The sequence below is a fragment of the Diadema setosum genome, chromosome 14, assembly GCF_964275005.1.
Source record: "Diadema setosum chromosome 14, eeDiaSeto1, whole genome shotgun sequence".
Lineage (NCBI taxonomy): Eukaryota > Metazoa > Echinodermata > Echinoidea > Diadematoida > Diadematidae > Diadema > Diadema setosum.
This window is the reverse complement of record NC_092698.1, coordinates 21,569,742-21,589,915: the sequence shown is the minus strand read 5'-3', so window position 1 is coordinate 21,589,915 and position 20,174 is coordinate 21,569,742. Positions and strand designations below refer to the sequence as shown.

At 37.4% G+C, this 20,174-nt stretch overlaps 1 protein-coding gene across 1 annotated transcript; it reads left to right on the top strand.

Annotated features, from left to right (window-relative positions):
• The first annotated feature begins 1,136 nt into the window (after positions 1–1,136).
• On the top strand, positions 1,137–16,006 carry LOC140238205 (uncharacterized). The gene is made up of 10 exons (XM_072318142.1): positions 1,137–1,451; positions 2,144–2,229; positions 2,983–3,093; positions 3,688–3,751; positions 4,344–4,435; positions 12,061–12,179; positions 12,674–12,766; positions 13,948–14,060; positions 14,790–14,867; positions 15,750–16,006. Exons 1-10 carry the CDS (start codon positions 1,137–1,139, stop codon positions 15,873–15,875), a joined length of 1,197 nt encoding a protein of 398 aa, XP_072174243.1. The 3' UTR covers positions 15,876–16,006.
• Positions 16,007–20,174: the final 4,168 nt, after the last annotated feature.

The following is a 20,174-nucleotide window of genomic DNA, read 5'->3' as shown; positions in this document are numbered from 1 at the left end:
TGGATATGAAGGTACCTACAATGTGAATGTGTGGTGTTGAGTGTAGTAATGAATAAGCACACATAGTCTATCATATTCTACTGTTGTGCAATAATATTCCTACCTTGTGACTTCAATAAAATGTGACATTGATCCATTTTTATTAAAACAAAATACACAAAGGCAAAGTCAGAAATTGAGTTATACAAAAAGTGTGTAATCGGAGTAAATGATATATTCTTTTACTGTGTTGGTGGTCCAATGCTCAATTTTGAAGATTAGCATGCATTTTCAAATGTCACTTTTGACCCATGCGAATATTGGTAATTGAAAGCAACTGTAAAGGGGTAATAAATCACTAGAAAGTGGTGAGAACTGTGTCTTTGTTTAGCCATCATAATGAGTGCTTGCTCAATCCACAAATCACAACTGGACAATTAATTGCAAGTCATGCATTCATGAAAAGAACATTTGCAAGCAGAAGTGTCTGCGACACAAACATGTCAAAGGCAGCTGCGGCAGGGGAGTTCTATAAAAGTCTTGAAGGTTTTTTACTCGGGGTCTCACATGCATTTTTGCCGCTGAATGTGCAGTGCAAAATGTTGAGTGTTTTTTGTGGTTCTCAAATCACTTATCAGAAACAGAGCATTGTTGATTCGAGATATGGAATTTACAGAAACTTTCCACACGAGATGAGTCATCAGTTTTAATATCATAAAAGAGGGATTTCTTACATCAATCATTGTTTTCGTGGTAGTAAAGTGATGCAAGCCAGTCATTCACTGACGGCAGATCGATCGTGTGTATTCGGGGAGCGTGTAGGTTTCTGGCGATTGATGGAACCCGAGCGTACGCAAACGCACCAATCACGAACCCGTTATGCGAGATCCGGGCCACGGTACGGGTCGATCGGACGTCGCATAACTTTATTCAGGAATGTATCTAGCGTACGTGATCTGCTGTTGTTGTGAAACCAAACTCGCGCTATTAAAACTAAACCTAGGACTACGGCTGTGACTTGCTGATAGTGATGTCTAGCGGCGTCTATTTACCGTCTATTTGACACGAATTCTGCATCTTCAGTAGAGTTTTATGAAATAAAATTTTGATATTCACCCAGTGATCTCGGCCGTGATCTCACTTTCAAGAAAATCGCAATGTTGCGAACGCTGACGATGAAATGCCTGCTCAATACCCAGACTGTACCGGCCTCGGTAATCAGCGGAATGTATGCCGCTGCGGCTCCGCTGTCCGTTTGGTCTCCCGGAGCTTCGGGCTGCTTCGGAGTCAACCACCCCGCTGGCAGCACGCACAACATCAATAGTGTGCTACTCCAATGCGGCAGCAGCAGTGACTCCAAACGAAGTGGGATGGGCATGGGTCTACTGACAACTCAGGAAAACATCCGACATTTGACGAATCACTCGCTTCTGGCTTTCTCCGATCCTACCAAACCGCTCATTCAGACGCAGGTCAGGATTAAAGACACTTGCTTCAATTCAAATTATGGATAGATTCTAATTTTAATGTTTATTATTTTTTTATACATATTAAACATAAAGTCTAGACCTCTAATTGTGAATTTACATATATTAAAAGTATTTTAAGTGCATGGTGTAATGTGTGCGTGACACTTTTAGTTTTAAAAGTTTGCCCATAGAGGCCTATAGCGTTTGAAAAGAGAATGTCATAGTTATTTTTTTTTTTAAAGAGAGGGGGACATTAAAAGAGATCGATGGATACTCCTGCAGTCTTGGATCAGTGACAGTGTCAGTGTGAATGGACATCTGCAATCAAAGTGACACTCGCTGATTTAGTGATCATGGTGATCATGTTTTATATGGCCTTGGGCCTTGTGCCCTTGATGTAATGAGATTTTGTCGTGGAAAAACAAGAAAATTTATCAAATTTTCTGCACTTGCTTTTGTAATATGCTGTTTCAAATTTTGTAATATGCTGCTACAGCTCAAAAGTACAGTTAATATAGCAAGTGATATGTAGGCCTACTCAGCATCTCGGCTGTGGAAATGGATTACTGAGGCCTAACCATGTACAAATGACAATCAGTTCCAAAAGCTTTGCTATTCAAATTCCGATGATGAATTGTGCAATCACACTGATGTAAAGAGTGAGCTCTCACTATAAAATTGAAATTTCCATGCAGGCAGTCCGATGGCAGAGCAAAACTTCTCAGACGTCAGGCAGTGCATCCGAAGAGCCCCTCAAGGCTCTCCCATCGCCTCACTTCAAGTATGTGAACATTTAGAGCTTCCAAATCAAGTGTTTGACTTTCTACTTTTGCAATTTTATCAATTTCCTGTTCGTATATGCTTGAGTCTCATTTGGATGACACGTCCTACATTTTTGGTCAAACATAAAATACTGTAATACATTCTTTTCAAATGACTGACATCTAACATTTTATTGGTAGTAGTTTTAGTTTTAGTAATGAAATGAGTCTTGTTTTAATTGATCATGTTTTGTAATTTGCAAGTTTGATTGCCTCATCAATATTAAATGATACAATCAAAAACACAAGTTATTTTTCTTTGAATAAATCTAGGTCTCGAATACAATTCAGATCCATTTATTTTCCAAAGAAAGAAATAGCTGAACGTATTAAACTGATGATCACTTTCAAAATTATAGAGTTCATGCAATAACATGCACATATGACAGGTCAAGAAAATAGCAAAGATTTGGTGTAACAAGCACAATTTTTCTGGAACATTAAAACAAAGAAACTTTTATCAAAGTTGCTGTGTGTACACATGCTATTAAATGTCCCAATAAGTACAGTTGGGATGCATCTCATGACCCCACCACAAGTTTGCCTATACAAAACTTGCTTTTGTCAACCCTGATCTTTCCCTGTTATCATCATAATGAGATATGTAGGCCTACTTTATACCAAATATGATTATTTGTCATTTTGTCATTCTACCAGTAGCTGTTTCTTATCCATGCTGGTTAACATTTATCTCTGAATTGTTCTCTCTTCAGGACTCGCAAGAACCTGGCCAAACATAGTCATGAGAAGGCCAAGATGGCTGACAACGTCCAGGCAGCAGTGGACAACACGGATCCCAACTATCTACTTCCCCATCCCATCTGGTAGGTGGAGCTACTTGTCACGTGTTTGGAGTACAAAATGTATGTTTGAGATCAGGCATTTGATGACCCATTGTCTAAACATTGCCTGCATGTTCATGTTCTCACTGTGAATATTTAGTAGGCATTTGTTAGTCTAAGGAAAAGGGCTAATTACAAAATGGAAGCTAGAATTTAAGTACCAATTGACTAAAAGTTATTAATTGACAGACATCTAACATTTTACAGCCGTGAACTTGTGTATAGATCTGGCAGATCATCACAATATGGTTAATATTAGATGAAGAAACAGATCAACCAACAAACAAGAGTGGTGAATACAAGGTGTTGCTGTACAAGTGAACTCAAAGTCTACAGCAAAATAAATTAGTTAGGTGAAGCTCTTTCACATTTCTTAAAAATTTACTAGATATTTATGTTGCTCATAAACCATATTCAGTGGTCTCTGTACAAGTAAATTTTTGTCTGAACATATTATGAACAGTAGCCCTTGTCAGGCCCTAGGAAAGGAGACTGTACTGTTGTGTATAAGCATCACAGAGCTCCAGACAACTTGTTTTATTTTGCAGCATTACTTTTCCTCTTGGACTCTTACAGGTCTGAAGATGAAATGGACAAGGTAGAAATCACGCACAAACCTCCTGCAGAAAGAGTTGACAGGGTAAATATAATCAACCCAAATACCAAAATAAGGTACCGGATTCCATTGCTCAATCAGCAAAACAAAACAAAAAAAGCAAAAACGAAACATGCTTCAGTTTTCTGTTTTATGGTTCAGTGGAGGTGCCACTAATTATATATTGCATGATGCATCGCTTTGAAATTCGTCATTCCGAAAGTGATAGTTCTGAAACTTACTTGTGTTCTATGTAGGAGTACATTGTGTTGCCTCGCTGCACCATCGTGAAATCAATTCAGTGCAAAGATGATACTCTGATGCTAATCCCATGTGCTTACCGTCATTGTTAATAAAAACAGATCAATGCCTCCATTGATGAGTAGATAGGAAAGTTGTAAATGAAGAAATAACTTCTTTTCACATCTTCATATTTGTAGTCTTGACATTGCTGGTTAGTTTGCCAATTAAAATTCACCTAATACAGTAAAGGCCTGTGTGGTGTCACTGTAACCGATGATTCTAAGATGACTGACTTTGTAATCATGTCTCATTCACTGTAATCGATTATTCACAGATGATTGACTATGTTTGTAATCGTGTCGCATTCAAACCCGATTGTGCTTTCTTCCAACAGATGGCATATCTTGCTGTGAAGACAATGAGGGGAGGATTTGACTTCTTTTCTGGTTTTACGTGGGGGAAGAGGACTGAAAGGAAATGGATCTAGTAAGTCATTGTCATCATCATTATCATCTTTATCATTATCATCACAGTCATCATTCTATTATCATCACTGTAAAGTATCTCTCTGTAGGTTCACAAAAGCCCAGTCACACTGACAAAAGATTGCCAAGTTTTAGATCGCGAAGTCTTCATGATCTTTGGTTGTCCGTCCACATTGGCAGCCAAACTTCTCAATGTTTGGGTTTAGTGCACATGCACAAGAAAGAAATAAGAGTAAGCTGTCTGACAGCTAATGACTGTGATGTAACAATGCACACAGTTCATTCCACTGAGGCACTGTCCGAGAATCATTGATCAATGCCTCAAAAAGATGGTGGACTGGTCACATGACAGATTTTGCGAAGTTTCAGTTGCCAGCGCTCAAATATCCCTAGTTTGAGTGAAAAGTTTCACAGGAAGTTTGTGGTCACACTGGCAAAACTTGGAGATCTAAAAGATTGCATTCTTAAACTTCACAATCTTTTGCCAGTGGGACTGCAGTCTATGTGATGAATTGATCGCAAATTGTTGCTTCCTGCTTCTCACACAGTGTGGATTGTACATGCATCAGATTTTAATTAAATGCTCTACTTCAGGAATATAGTGGGGTATAAAGTTCATGCAAAGGCAAGAAATTTGTCAGCGTGAAGATTTAAGAATGAAATTGTCACCTGTTTTAACAAGCATTTCAAAGCTCATTTGAAATATATCTCTGCCTACCTTATGCTCTCTGTTTGTAGAGAACATGGAACATACTTTGTTGCCATTTACTTTCTGAGGAAATATCAATGGTTCCCCCCCCCCCTGATATATTCCAAGCTGCCACAAGACTATGAACAGAGCTCTCTTTACTGAATACATTTTCATTTAGTTTTTATTTTCTGAGATATTTTTGTGATTCATGATGGAAAAATCTTGTATTAGGCATGTCATGGTGTATAGTGTATCCTAATCTTCTAAGAATATTGCAGGATATGTCAATACTTCTGTGCACACTTTGGAATGCAGTGAAATGGGGTTGGGTTTGATGGTTCCCTCTGTACATGATCTCTTATCATCTGGTAAATACCATGACATCATTAAGTGTGATATCCAATGTTGTTTGAACTTGTGTCATTTACCTAAAACTTTATGAGATGTTACAGTGCAATATCAATCTAGCTAGAAGGTCTTGTTGGTATCAATTCAATAGTGAATTTCAGGACCAGCACCTCTCTACCAAAATTCAGTAAACCTCACACAAGTCAACATGCTTGAAACTTATAAAAATCTGTTGACTTACACATATCTTGACTTACATGGAAGTTAATCAAAAAACTAGAGAAGATAAAGGAAAAATTCAGGACTTTTCTGTTGCAATGACTTTTGCATATAAAATTGTTGATTTCTGCAAAGTCAGCGTAGCATAATTCTTGGAATGTCATATCTCATCCATGCTGCCTACTTTGATATTTACATATTGAAACAATGGAGACCATGATATATGGGATTTCTGCTTTGTTTACAGCAAAAATATGTAATCAGAAATACCACATCCTACTTGTCAGGCATCAGATAGCAGGATCTAACCAGCTATGACCTTTGTCAAGAGATATCCAACAGGGAGGTGTCAAACACTAAATGTTTAACATTTTTGTGGCACTGCCTCCAACTTTTATGATGTTGCTGAAAAAAGGTGTACCATACATGTAGTTCTGAAGGTCTTTAAAAAACTTATGCTGAGTGTGGTACATGTACAAGGGATGTGGAACCATTTTTAATGTGTGTGTGGGACGGGAGAGGAGGGGTGGGGTCAAAGGTCAATGGTTCCTCAGGCTGTAACACAATTTTTCTTTGGGGAATTTGTTCTAGGAAGGTTATAGAAGGATTGCTGCTCTGAACAGGTGGTCAGCAAGAAAGGATTGATGGTACTAGGGTAAAAGAAAAAATCTTGGTAAATCAAGAGGCGTATCATATAAATGCAATCAGTCCATAGCATGGTGTTAAATGTGGTGTCATACCTGTATTCTGTTGTTAGCTTGTTAGGAGGGGGAAATGAAGATTGAAAAAACAAGGATCATTTTATTGCTTGCTGTACAATATGCTGGTAAAAGCGTATCAATTTCTTGAGTCATGTGGCATTACTGTTCCAGTATGCATGAAAAAAGTGTCTAGAGTCACAGTAATTAGAGGCAAAACTTGAGAAAGGACTGTATGTATGGGAGCCCATAAGATTATCATGGGTCTTGTACATGGAGTGTACACAGTGTAGGCTTTACTTTGAAGCCTGGTATAAAAGCCTCGCAACATTTTGTGTAATTGTCATGACTTTTCTGTACTGATTTGATATTTGAATCTCCATGGCATTTTCTGTCAAGTGAGAATTATCTTTTGATCTGTTGTGAGAATAGTGGTAATACAAAGATTAAGTGAATTAGAGACAATGATGCTTTGAATGAAAGCATGGAAACAGAGTCAACAGGTCATGCAGATTTGATTGTAGATGACTGTGGAGCGTGATTAACAAGGAAATGAAAATGGGAAATTAAAAAATCTGAATATTAACATGCCATCTTTCAATACAGGATGACAAACATATCTGCATCAAATAATGATCAAATCATGTATGCAATATGTCTATACCTGTGCTGGTCTTGATGCCCACCTAATTTCACATTTTCTAGAAAAATATTGTGTTCTCCATGCTATGTTCACAGTGATTCTTGCACATTTACTGTTACAAGGAGAGGCAATTCCTTCATACTTCTTAAAGAAACTCAATACGTGTCATAGTCTGTGTTTATGTTGCAAATCATGGTGAGTACAAGTACTGCACTGGAGGTATTATAGTCTTGCAAATAAGAGTGTTACTAGCACTTGCCAGTATGTTGGTGTACTGATTTACTAATAATAAAGTAATAAAAGGGATGTCATGCTTTGTGATTACTTTTCTTGATTTGTCTGATTTTGCTCAAAGTTTACAGTGATATGCTTTTGTGGTCTTGCTTCTTTAATTACTTGCAGTATCTCAGTGATTAGAGCAAACTCTCATTTATTCTCTTATAAAAAAATGCAAGAATTCTAAAGCTCAGATATTCAAGGTGCTCGGTATCCTGAGACTGCACGTACGGTACCAGCCCTTTTGTTGCGAAAGTGGTAAATGAGCTTTGAAGAGGAAATAAATAAAAAGGGAAAAAGTGTGTCATGTTTTCCACTTTCTCAGGAAGTACTTGTCGTGTATCAGGTGTGGCATATGGGTAGTCGTGTAGGTTACAACAAAGACATCCGTAATATTTTTTTTTTTTTTTTTAAATGTGTGTAGACAGTCATTTTTTTGGTCATAGGATCAAGAAAACCAGAGAACTATACAGCAAGCTTAATTTGTGACTTTGTATTTAGATGGGAAGAGATCTTCAAACACATGTTTTCCACTGTAGTTTTATGTACCTTCAATGAGTAATCATACACTGCAGCAGAAGCCTTCTGCACAAAGGACAGTACTGTGCTCTTTCACACAGTCTAGACTGCATGCTTTACCAGGAAAAAAAAATGCATCTTTTATTCTTTTGAAATTAATAGTCTGCCAAGTACTGTGTATGCCAAATATTTCGCGAGGTTTTTATTTTCGCGAATTTCGCAAGTCAGGTGCTATTCACGAAATTAAAAACACTCGAAAATATTGACTGATCATGCTGTGAATGTGACGTACACACATTTCTCCACTTGGTACAGGACTCCACTATCGCGAATGTAACCACTCGCGAAATCGTCGGGAAGTTCCGATTTGCAAAAATTTAGACTCGCTGAATATATGGTGTATACAGTATATGAATACCAGGGATATATTTCATTCAGAGGCTTGTGGAAACACTAAACTGTACAGATTGTAGTGTTTTTTGGCAGCAGCCAGGGAATTCAAGATGGACCCCACCACCAAAGAGAATAGGAGTGCACACAGTATGCTATTAGAGGGAGCATGCTCTCTTGATTTTATACTCGGGGCATAGCTAGTATACAAATAATGACTGCTATGAGGGGCACAGTTAAAATTATGGGCCCAAGGTGATGTGAAAATCGTAACTATGCCCGAAGCGAAGCTGAGGGCATGGTTATGGTTTTCACATCACCGAGGGCCTACATAATTTTAACTGTGTCCCGAATATCAAGCAATCATTATTTGTTTTATATACCGAAAATATAGATTCCAAAATATAGATACCGAAAATATAGATTCTAGTCTCTTTTACAGCACTCATAATCAATGCTGATCGACAGCGCGGCGGTCGTATCATTGGTGCGTACATGAATGTGTACATAGGTATATACAGTGTACGGGGTTGCGACTGTTTCCAAACCAGCGTACAGGGCACAGTTGATTTACTGTGCCCAGTGCCGGGCACAGTAGATCAAAAATGGGGCACAGCTATTTTCATGACTCCGCTTTTAACCAATCAGATGAGAGGATTCTATATATGAGGTATATAATATGTAATGGGTCCCTGCCATTGTAGGAAGCAAACCGCTGGATTGTCTCGAGCGTATATCACATGACCGTATACAGCAGTGAATTCTGCCTCCTTTCATACTTGCTCTCCTTTTCTTAAGGGGGGGCACGGTGACATACAGAGTTTCAGATCTTATATTCAGGACCTCATCGTATCATATACTTTGGAAGCATCATTTCTGCCTAAGCCTGAAGTGAAATTGAATGAATGCCCTTTATTTTCCAAACTGGAGTCCTTCAAAGTTTGAGCTAATGAAATTATGATGCAAGCCTATATCTACATTTGTATTTTAAAGGACAAGTTCACCTTCATTAACATAAGGATTGAGAGAATGTAGCAATTTGTAGAACACATCATTGAAAGTTTGAGGAAAAACAGACAATCCTTTCAAAAGTTATGAATTTTTGAAGTGTTTGTGCAGTCACCGCTGGATGAGAAGACTACTGCAGTGTATGATGTCACTTGCGTACAACAATAATAAGGAAAATATTTAAGAGAATTTCACAAAATTTCATCTTTTGAAAAAAGTACACATTCCCTTGACTCGTTACTGACATATGTTATGGGTAATATTATTCCCATTGCCTTTAGAAAGAGGCAAGTCAAGTGCTCTTATATTATGCGGAAAAAATGAAAATATGTTGAATTTTCTTTACATTTTCTTTATACTGTTGTACTCATATGACATCACGAGCCTTAGTAGTCTCCCTATCCAGCGGTTCCAACACAAAAATTTGAACAATTCATAACTATTGAACGGATTGTCCAATTTTCCTTAAACTCTCACTGATGTTTTCTACTAGTATTACTGCATTCTCTCAATCCTTATGTTTATGAAGGTGAACTTGTCCTTTAACAAGTGCTCATAAAGCGCCCATTTTTCTTTCTCTCCGTCTTTCCATCCCTCTCTCTTTCTCTTACCTTCCTCCTTTGGTATACCGTAATTGGAATATCAATTCCATCATTCATATTTTTAGTTTGTTTGCTTGATTTGGTAACGTCGGCCTACGTATGATACAGGCCCTAAAAATGTCCCCAGGGAAATCATTTCAGACTGTAGCCTAGGCACCGTTCTTTCCTAATCTTGTAATACTGGTAATAATTTCCTTATCTGATCATTTGACAAATAATCCATTTTCATACTTATAACTTTGATGTTCTGTGGTCAATCTGGACAGTCTGGCAAGTGTTATTGCTTAGGAAACAGCCCCCCCTGCCTTTCTGTAAAGACTGCATTGATAGAAAAAATTATATATTACAACAGGTCCATATAAACCATAGGGGGAGGGTTTCAGGGGTTTGGGGAAAAAAACAAAAAACAAAAAACAAAAACAAAAACAAAAACAAAAACAGAGAATTGCTGTGTTTCACTCTTTGCCGTTTCCAGTCGCCAGAAATTCTACAGATAGCACATCCCTCATGTCTTGCATCACTGATCCCCCTGTGCAACTGTACATCCGATTCCTGTGATACATTAATGAGCCGCACATTTATACAACTTCGTATCATCTAAAAGGACAGGCGTCTCATCACCGCTACTATAAAAACATGAGGTCCTTGCTTCAGCCTTCTCCCCTTGCCCTTCTCTCCCCACCTTATTTTCTTTTTATGACAGTCTCCAGAGCTCGTGGAGAGCTCTCTATAGCTGTGTTTATTTGACATGATTGATGGTAAGGTAGGCAATCTGAGATGTACTGTCTGGGGTTTGGGGGGAATACTTGAAAGTCATCCCTTGTAGAACGGGATGTTCTTCATGTTAACAGCTCCACCTCCCACATCAATTCCCTTGAAACTTCACAGACCACAGTGAATTTCACTAGAAATACATATGGCATGTATGATGTATATATTTTGCTTTGGTTTTGTTTTTGTTTTTGCTTTTTGTTTTCTTCTGATAATGATATGAAATAGGATATTAAGATTTGCTATCCTTGACATGAGATCTTGAGATATGAAATGAATACTTCTTGAATTGACATATAACTATCTCAATAGTAATGACTAGCAGTTTGTGTTTATTCATGTACATTTGGTATGTGTGTGTTTGGGATTTCTTTATCACAATTTAATGAGAATTACCCTCTACGTGTTTACTGATATACATTAAGTTATATTTCTGCATTTCTGTCTTTGTGTTTCTCTGCTAGGCTGTAATCATGGAATAGTCTTCAAAGTCACACAGGTGACATGCATCATACCAATATTAACGCTCAGTGAAAGTAAAATTGTTATTTTTGTGGTATGATGAGCTAGTAACTTAGAAAGTCTATATACATAATTATTCTGCATGTGTGTCAACTAGCATGGGCAACTTACACTTCCCTCAGTCATTGTCAGATTCACAGGCAATTGACTATTCAAACTGAAGGCATGAGAAAAGTAATGTACTGAACATGTGATGCGAATTGGAAACTTTGCAAATAAGCGGATAGAAGATTTTTCTTTCCTGTATTATAGCCTGTGCACCCATTTTGGGTAGGACTCGGTGTATGTTATCAGGGTGAGTGTTGAGACAGTTTGTCAAGGTGTATGTGAGAATTGATGCCAGAGGTTCAGTGTCACGTACAGGAGATTTATGAGCTTACATTCAAGCACACAAGCCAGGCGAAGCCATTTGCTTATCCTGTTGATGTAATATATGGCCTCCTTGAAGATTATATGACAAAATTAAAGGGGGTACAAGAGTGTGATCGGATTTGTGTAGACAGCATGGTTTTGTGTTTGTATTTATTTAATCTAGCCTCAGTTAGCTAGTGCAAAAATAAGATTATGGTGGGGACATAAAGATTTCTTTTAGAGTTCTGCCTTGTCTGCTTACAAGTACCAAGTTGTTAACAATTGCATGTTTTGGGTCAATACTGAATTGCTGCTGATAAGGTATATTTGAAAACTGATTGAGTGTACAAAGTGATGAATTTGTAGATAGGTAATACCTGATTCATCATCCCAGTGGTCTATGTTATTGTGCAATTTGAGCGTTTTGACATCAACCATGAATGCAATGTGGACAAAGTTCAAAATGATATTGTCTTCATTGTGAGAAAGAATATGTTTTAGTACAATTACTCTGTATGTAACCATGTCACGGTGATATCTTGGTGTCCTCTCATCTCGAAATCTTCCCCACAACCTTAAAATTTGCAGCCGCATCATCTTCCTGGAGACGGTTGCCGGGGTACCGGGCATGGTTGCCGCGATGAGCAGGCACTTGAGATCTCTGAGAAGGATGCAGAGGGACCATGGCTGGATCCACACCCTCCTAGGTGAGATGGATGCCCATAAAAAAACCCCTCCTTCAAAAGAAAAAAAAAATAGAAGAAGAAGAAAAAAAAAGATAAATGAATGATAGAGAAATGTGATTCATCAGACGTCTGTTGCTTTTGCTATATTTCCCCCGCATCATCAAAATGTACCGGTAATCCATTCAAAGTTGACTCTTTCACGCTCCACAAGTTGGTTTCAGATTGTTTTATGGGGATCATGTAATGCAGGACTAGGAGGTTCTAGATGACTCTCATATTCTTCTCTCTCACTCTCTCTCTCTCTCTCTCTCTCTCTCTCTCTCTCTCTCTCTCTTCCTGTCTCTGTGATTAATGATCTGGTGTGTCAGCAACCAACTCTTATATAAAAAAAAAAAATTAATTAGTATTTCAGATCAGTAGTATGCTGGTTTTATCACATGATCTCATGACATTGTGGAGTAGTCTAATAAACAGAATCAAATAATCTCTCATCTATCTTTTTTCTTGTGTGACAGAGGAGGCAGAGAATGAGAGAATGCATCTGATGACAGCTCTGGAAATCAAGAAGCCATCTCTGTTCTTCAGGCTGATGGTGCTTGGTGCTCAGGGTATGTCTAAAGAACGTATCATTCATCTAGTATTTCGTTTGTGTTCCTGTCATTCTTAATACAAACATTTCAGTGTCATGACGTTTTTCCAAGTTGTCTGTCAGTCGTCTGTTAGTCTGAACTGAAATCCATTTGTGGTCCATCATTAACGTAAGTCTTTGACTCCCAGCTTTTGTGGAGAGTACAATGAGTAGTTTGCTTATGGCTTCCCCCCTTTTTACTGTACAGTACTGGTTGAGGTGGGGATTCATGTTTTGAACATTCCTAAGTGAGATAATGAAAAGCCTCTTATGAAATATGAAAGAGCATGTGATTTTAAGAAGGATTCAATGTTTATTTGATGAAAATTGGTTTTCAAATGGCTGAGATATCCAAAAAAGTGATAATAATAAAAGGCGACATGCCACAACTTTATTAGGATCTCTTTGTTTCACCTTGTTTTTGGATATCTCAGCCACTTCAAAACCGATTTTCATCGAATAAACTTTTGATACCCCTTAGAACTGCATGCTCTTTGACATCTCATAGAGTGGTTTCTGAATATCTCTCAAAACGTTAAAAGCTAAATCCTCACCTCGACCAGAACTGTACACACCCTTTAATATCAATATTACTTTAAAATTATGAATGGACTTTGATGAAATTTTCCGAGTGGGTGTGTTATGGTAAAAGAAATAGGTTTTAAGTTTTGGATGGTGATCCAGCTCATGATCCCAATCCAGTCTTTTTTTTTTTAGATGCTTGTGTAGTTTTACCCTATGGCCTTGGCAGAAATTTACATGCTCCAAGTGCTTCTAGTTTTAGTTTTGTGTTTTTTTACAGCTCATGTTGGGGGGATTTGATTGATTCAGCTAGAATCTGAATACCTTAACCTATCTTTCCACCATGAGGGTACAACTCATAGGCCCGAAGTCACGAAGGTGGTACAATTGAAATCATGGTTTAAACCATGGACAATTTGTATGGAGCGCCTATTTTGTAACGAAATGACTGATTTCGTAACGAAATAGGCCATGCGGCCCTTGATACTCCATACAAATTGTCCGTGGTTTAAACCATGGTTTCAATTGTACCACCTTCATGAATTCGGGTCTTAGTGTAGTCCTGACCTATTTGCATATTGCATTATACCTTCCAACAGGTTTTTAATCATTGTATACTTATTTTGTAAATGACTACAGGCATCTTCGTGAACATATTTTTCCTGTCGTACCTGGTCAGCCCCAAGTTTTGCCATCGCTTTGTCGGCTACCTTGAAGAGGAGGCGGTCATCACCTACACAAAGCTTCTCAAGGTCAGTGCAGGAACTATTTTTTTTGGAAGCTCACATTGTACATTTTAAGCATGTGAGGTCACTGCCTTCCATCTATTCCCCACTTCAATCACGGTCAAGTGAATGCATTACCACACGCAGGAATGTGCATCATGCAGTAAAAAATGTTTGGTCATCTGTAATATCACACATGACCATGGCCTGTTTAATAATTTGATAGTACTGGACAGAAGTCATGGTCAGTTCATGTCCTCGTGTCGGTAAAACAGTGACTTACAGAAGTATATTATTAAAGTCGGTGAAAGTGATTCCCGAGAAATTTGAAGGGCGCATGCCATACTTTATTTTAATTACCGGGAGTGCCTTTTGACACGGTAGACAAGTACTCTCCAATTCACAGAATTTTTGCCAGTGTTTTGTTGTTATGAAAATGCACTTAATTTCTTAACGTATTTTGGGGCTTTCCAAGATGGGCTCAAGAAGTTTCTTGATGATCTGTATAAATTGAATGCAGACAGTCAGACAGTGTTGAAATTGGGGGAAAAACAGGCTATGTTTATTAGTTTATAGCTGTTATGAAATGATGTTCCAGCATTTGTACACCAATGTCTGTATGTCTGTATCTGTGTGTGCAAATACATATTATAGATTTGAATAATGCATATGTTTTGCTTCGTACTTTACTGTGCTTACTCTCCTTCTGTTTGGCTTACCTTCTTTTTTTCTGTTTTTTTTTTTTTTTTTTATCAGGATTTAGACACAGGAGCCTTGCCTGCGTGGCAGGACAGGGCAGCGCCAGAGATTGCCATCAATTACTGGAAGCTTTCTGTGAGTTGGGTTTCTACTTGGATGTCATCAGTTTCACTCCTGTCTTTATATTTCTTTTCTTTTTTTTTAAACGCAAATATGATCTTCCTGTATGTCAAAATTGTCATAGTGCATAACTGGGCATATCATTTGCTTTAGTGACAAGTGAATTCAACTCAGTCGTGGGTCTTTCATCCATCCCCCCAAATGGGAGGGGAGGGGGGGGGGGGGGGGGGGGGGAGAAGGAAAAAACTACCCTTGAAACATTTTACCTGAGAGTGGAAGTGGAATTTCTTAATGCCACTGCATGAAGGAAAGCTGTGCCTTAGATTTCAGGTAGCCTGCTCTTTTTTCTCTAGTAGTTGTTTGGAATATCTAGAGAGAGGAAAAAAAATACAGAATTGAGCAAAATCAGACAAATATAAAGAAGGACATGACCAGTTTGTATTACAGTTACTGGTACTGGTCATTTATGCCATTTTGCTAGAAATATGACTTTATTTTTCATGCCATCTCAAATTATTCTGATTTTTTTTCTTCACATTCTCTGATTTTTGATTTTGTTTTAAAATATCATCATTACATAAAACGTATTTTTAAAGTAAAATAATGATACAAATTTGAGCAAAATCAGAATTGAGCAAAATCAGACAAAAATAAAGAAGGACATGACCAGATTGTATTACAGATACTGGTACTGGTCATTTATGCCATTTTGCATAGAAATATGACTTTATTTTTCATGCCATCTCGAATTATTCTGATTTTTTTTTTTTCACATTCTCTCTGATTTATCATCATTACATAAATAAATATTTTTAAAGTAAAATAATGATACAAATAAACGAAATGGAAATCCTATGAAACTGATTTGAAATTAATCTGTCTGTTTCTCTTTTTCAGCCCAACGCTAATTTCGTTGATCTGTTCCGCGCAATCCGGGCCGACGAGGCCCATCATCGTGACGTGAATCACACACTGAGCAGCATCAAACCAGATGACGCCAACCCATTCGGACCGGGTCAGTAAACAAGACCAGACCGGGGTCTAGGAGATGGACAGGTCAGAGTTAGCTGATGAGCAGTGCTAAATCCCTGATGACCCCCCAACCCATCTAGACTGGACGTGCTTGGATTTAGATGGGAGTTCAGCTGAGCAACTTCAAAGGAGATGATTCCCATTCAATTAGGACCAAGGCGGTAGACAATACCTCCATTAAAGATGAAAGCAGTTCCTACCATTTCATTCAAAAGTGAGACTCAATTTGAGGTCTATGTTGAACAAAGAGTGCACTGTGACTTGACATCTTCCGACACTCATAGTGCATTTCTTATTCCTTTTTTTCCCAAAATATATGGAGGATTTGGTTCTTTTTTTCTTCAAAACTCCAAACAAAATAAGTAATACATTGCACAACGTTTGGAATCTGTGAGGTGAATACAGGCCGTAGTTAGTGGAAGATGAAGACTTCGAGTAAACACATTTTTCTGTAACATATGTTATTATGGTATTTATTGTGGTAATGTAAGAAGAGCTGTGCTACATTTCATACCACTCAAACTCATGTAATGTACACTTTGTGGCCTGAAAAGAGTAGTCTTGAGTACTACAAAACCAATGACCAAATTAGTCAAAGATAAATTGAGGAAGAATATCACCATGTTAAATTTTTATTGTCATGGTCAAATCCTGAGAATGTTTTGAAATCATTTCATCTTATTTTGTACATCTTGGCTATCTCATCTGCTCATGAATCTTTGAGAAACCAATGAAATGAGAATGAGGCACTTGCTTTAAAAATAAAACTCAATAATAACAGTTTAAAAGTCTATCGTAAGCACAGTAGTGGATCTAAACAGTCTTCTAACATGTAATCCAATCTTCTGTGCCGACTATGTATACACACCAGTTGTCTTCAATTTAGGAATGTGTCTTGAAAATACCAGAGTTTAAAGTGTTTTTCAGACACTTCACTCAAAATGGACACACTGGCCAAGCTTTCCAACCAGTTCTTATACGGCAAGGATTATTCATATGAAGTGCTACCAATATTCATCATAAAAGTTGACATTAACTTCCCCCCCACAACAAAGACAGGATGGTGTGCAATATATGTAAGTCAATAGTACTATTAAACGAAATCTGATGACCGCAGTGTTGATTGTAATAAAAAATCAAACACATCTCTTGATAAATACTACCTGAAGAATTATTTTGGCCTATAAAAGCTTTTTTTTTTTCTTTCTTTCTTTCCAGTGGTTCATTCTATGGTGACTTATGAATGCTGCAAGTGTTGGAAAAGAAATATTTAGATTTAAGTCTGAATTTTTCTTTTGTAGAGAACTCTTGTCTCAAAACAAGATGAAATATTGAAGTATTAAAACTGTCATTCTGGCTCATGAAAGAAATAAAGTTAAATGTCAGATACCATCAGAAATGTACCTTATCAGATATATTTAGATGGAGGATTTACAATCAATATATTTTTTTTTTTTTTTTTTTTTTGCAAGCCAGGCAAGCAAATGATCATATCTCCAGGAATTGCATATTTATGTCACTAATTTCCTGCTGGTGTGTTACATGTGCATGGCTAATGTCGATGTTAAATCCTTTAGTGTATTTTGTGGTGTTATCTATTTGAATGCATCTACAACTGAAATACTGTAGATGTGAATTGTTCACCTTGAAAAGATGCTATAAAGTATCAGTAGATGTTGTTGTAATACACCGACTTCCACAAATTATGTCATGGATAAGCTAAATGTTTTTTTTGCTACCCTGGTGCACCTTCAACAGGTTGATCGTTTTGTTTTGTTTTGTTTTGTTTTGTTTTTTTGTTTTTTTTTTGGGGGGGGGGGGTGGTGAGTGCTCTAACCTGGGTCACCCCAAAATGGGTAAATGTAATCTTAAGTGATTTATGCAAGATTTTGTTGTATTACTGATCTGAACATGACAATTAATGCTAATTCATCAATGAATCCTGCGATTTAAAAATGTTTATTTTTTTCTCTCTGATTATGGTGCAGAACAGTTTAGCACAAATGCCCTGCCACTGTACCATAGTAGTGGTATACAGTAGGCAGTGATTGCACCACCCAGCAGTAGCTGCCTGTCTGGTACCAGTACCATTGTGCTGTGCATTATCAGTCCACATACGAAAATAAGTAATCATTTGGCAGAGTTTGTGTACTGTAAAAGTGGAATTTTTTTGCAGTGTTGAAATTTTCGTGCATTTCGCGCAACCAGAAACTAGCGCGAAAATAAAATCACGCAAATATTTTTACCTGCCATATGGTCCAGTAGTTGATGTCTTCGTTCGGCGGAATTAAAAACATGCGAACCTCTTCTTAACCAGCTAAGCACAAAAAAATTAGTCGCACGAAAATATCCACTATACAGTACTGTCCAAAGTGATACAATTTTTGAAAAGAAACTATTTAGAAAAAAAAAAAGTTATCATTATCATTGTAATCATATTAAACATTTAAAAACAGGGATGAATTGGCATCTTTGGATATTGCCACAATGGCTCCTCTTGAAGAGGAAATTTTGTCCAATCTGTGATCAGAGAAGAGCAAATATAATCTATGTGTACATAATATAGTACTGAAGAGTGTGTGGTTAAACCTTAGTTGATGTTGAGCTGGTATCAATGGTAGAAGTAAATTGTGACATAAGGTACTTGTAGAGTGAATAGTGGGAAAGCCAGATATGTATGTATTTTGCTCAATGGAATATACAGACATATAAGACGTACTGATTGTAACATCAACAAAGCTAAAGCATTATACAGCCTTGCCCATTTGTGGAGTCTTGGATGGACAACTCATCAGTTCTATTGTAGCTTTAGACACGGAACTTTTACCTTGTACAGATTGTTGAAATGTGCATTGACTTGCAAGTTGCTTTAAAGGTACTAGCCCACATTTGCAAACCCACGAAAATCAAAACTGCATAAAACAGGTCCAATATGACTTCAAGTGCAAGTTATAACAGTAACATACCTCACCTGTCGCTCTTTGTCTATACCATTCGATAAAAGAGAGAAAATCATAGTTTTAAAATCAATTTTCAAACCGGGTCAACCCGACCCAAAATCGAATTACGAGCACGGGCTATAGCTACGTACATTGTACATGTAACACGTACGTGGACCGGAGCTAGCGAGCGTTATACGCATGCATACGGATTACGGTGCATTTTCATTTATTTTTATGAAAGTAATGGACTAATTGGAACGAAATTTTGCACAGGTGTTACTGCAATCATACCCAAACTCCATGCTAACTATGAGACCAATTGCTGCAGGTTTACAAATGTGGGCTAATACCTTTAAGAGATTAGGGAAATGCCATTTTTTGTGTGTGCGAATAATATATCATTAGAATACAATGCATTGTCAACATTTATCAAGAATTGTTAACAATTGGCTAAATTGAGTAATTTCATGTGTTTGTAGCATGTCATGTGAAAGTGTGTTGCATATTATATCATATAATCTTGTGAAAGTACCGGGAACTCTTATTGTCCACTCAGAATGTGCCGTGTAATCAGAATGTATATGTGTAATTGCGGGTACAACTGTACTGCGACCAAAATGTTGATTGAAGTTATAAAATAAACACTGTGCTGATTTTATGTAGTAATGCATGAAATTTGACATCTGCAATTTAGCACCTGTGGGTATATGCCTATACCTTTTTAAACTGTATTCTTTTCAACTTGTTACTGATGTGTGTTATTATCATTATTAAGTGTAAAGAAATTATGATATAGATAAAATAACACATTGCTCTATAAAGTATGACTTTTCCAAAATTCTTCCTAGCAGTTTGTGCTTGTTTGTACTGTTTGCCCTCAACTTCGGATTGCAGTTATATGTACAGTGTACTGTAAACGTCAATATTTTCATGCGATTAATTTTTCACACTCAGCGGCTCAAAAAACATATGCATGTATGCGGGTTTTTGAATTCGCACTGTGCAATATTGTCAACCCATTCAAAATGTGCAGAGAAAATTGTGAAGATATTTTCAAGGGTTTTAGAATTGGCCCCAGCCTTAAGTAAAGTGAAATACATGTACGTGAAAATTAATGTACCGCGAAAATTTCACCGTTTCATTATTATATACAAGTTACAATGCAAGTTAGGCAATTTGCAATAGCTGTGTGTGTGAGACTGTGCATGCATGCATGTGTATGTGTGTGTGTGTGTGTATTTTGGATGATAATGTCTACACTGGCATAAGGGAATTATCCGTTACTTTCACATTCAATGAATAATGAGACAATGTAACCAAACAAACGTAGTGAAAACTGCACCCCACA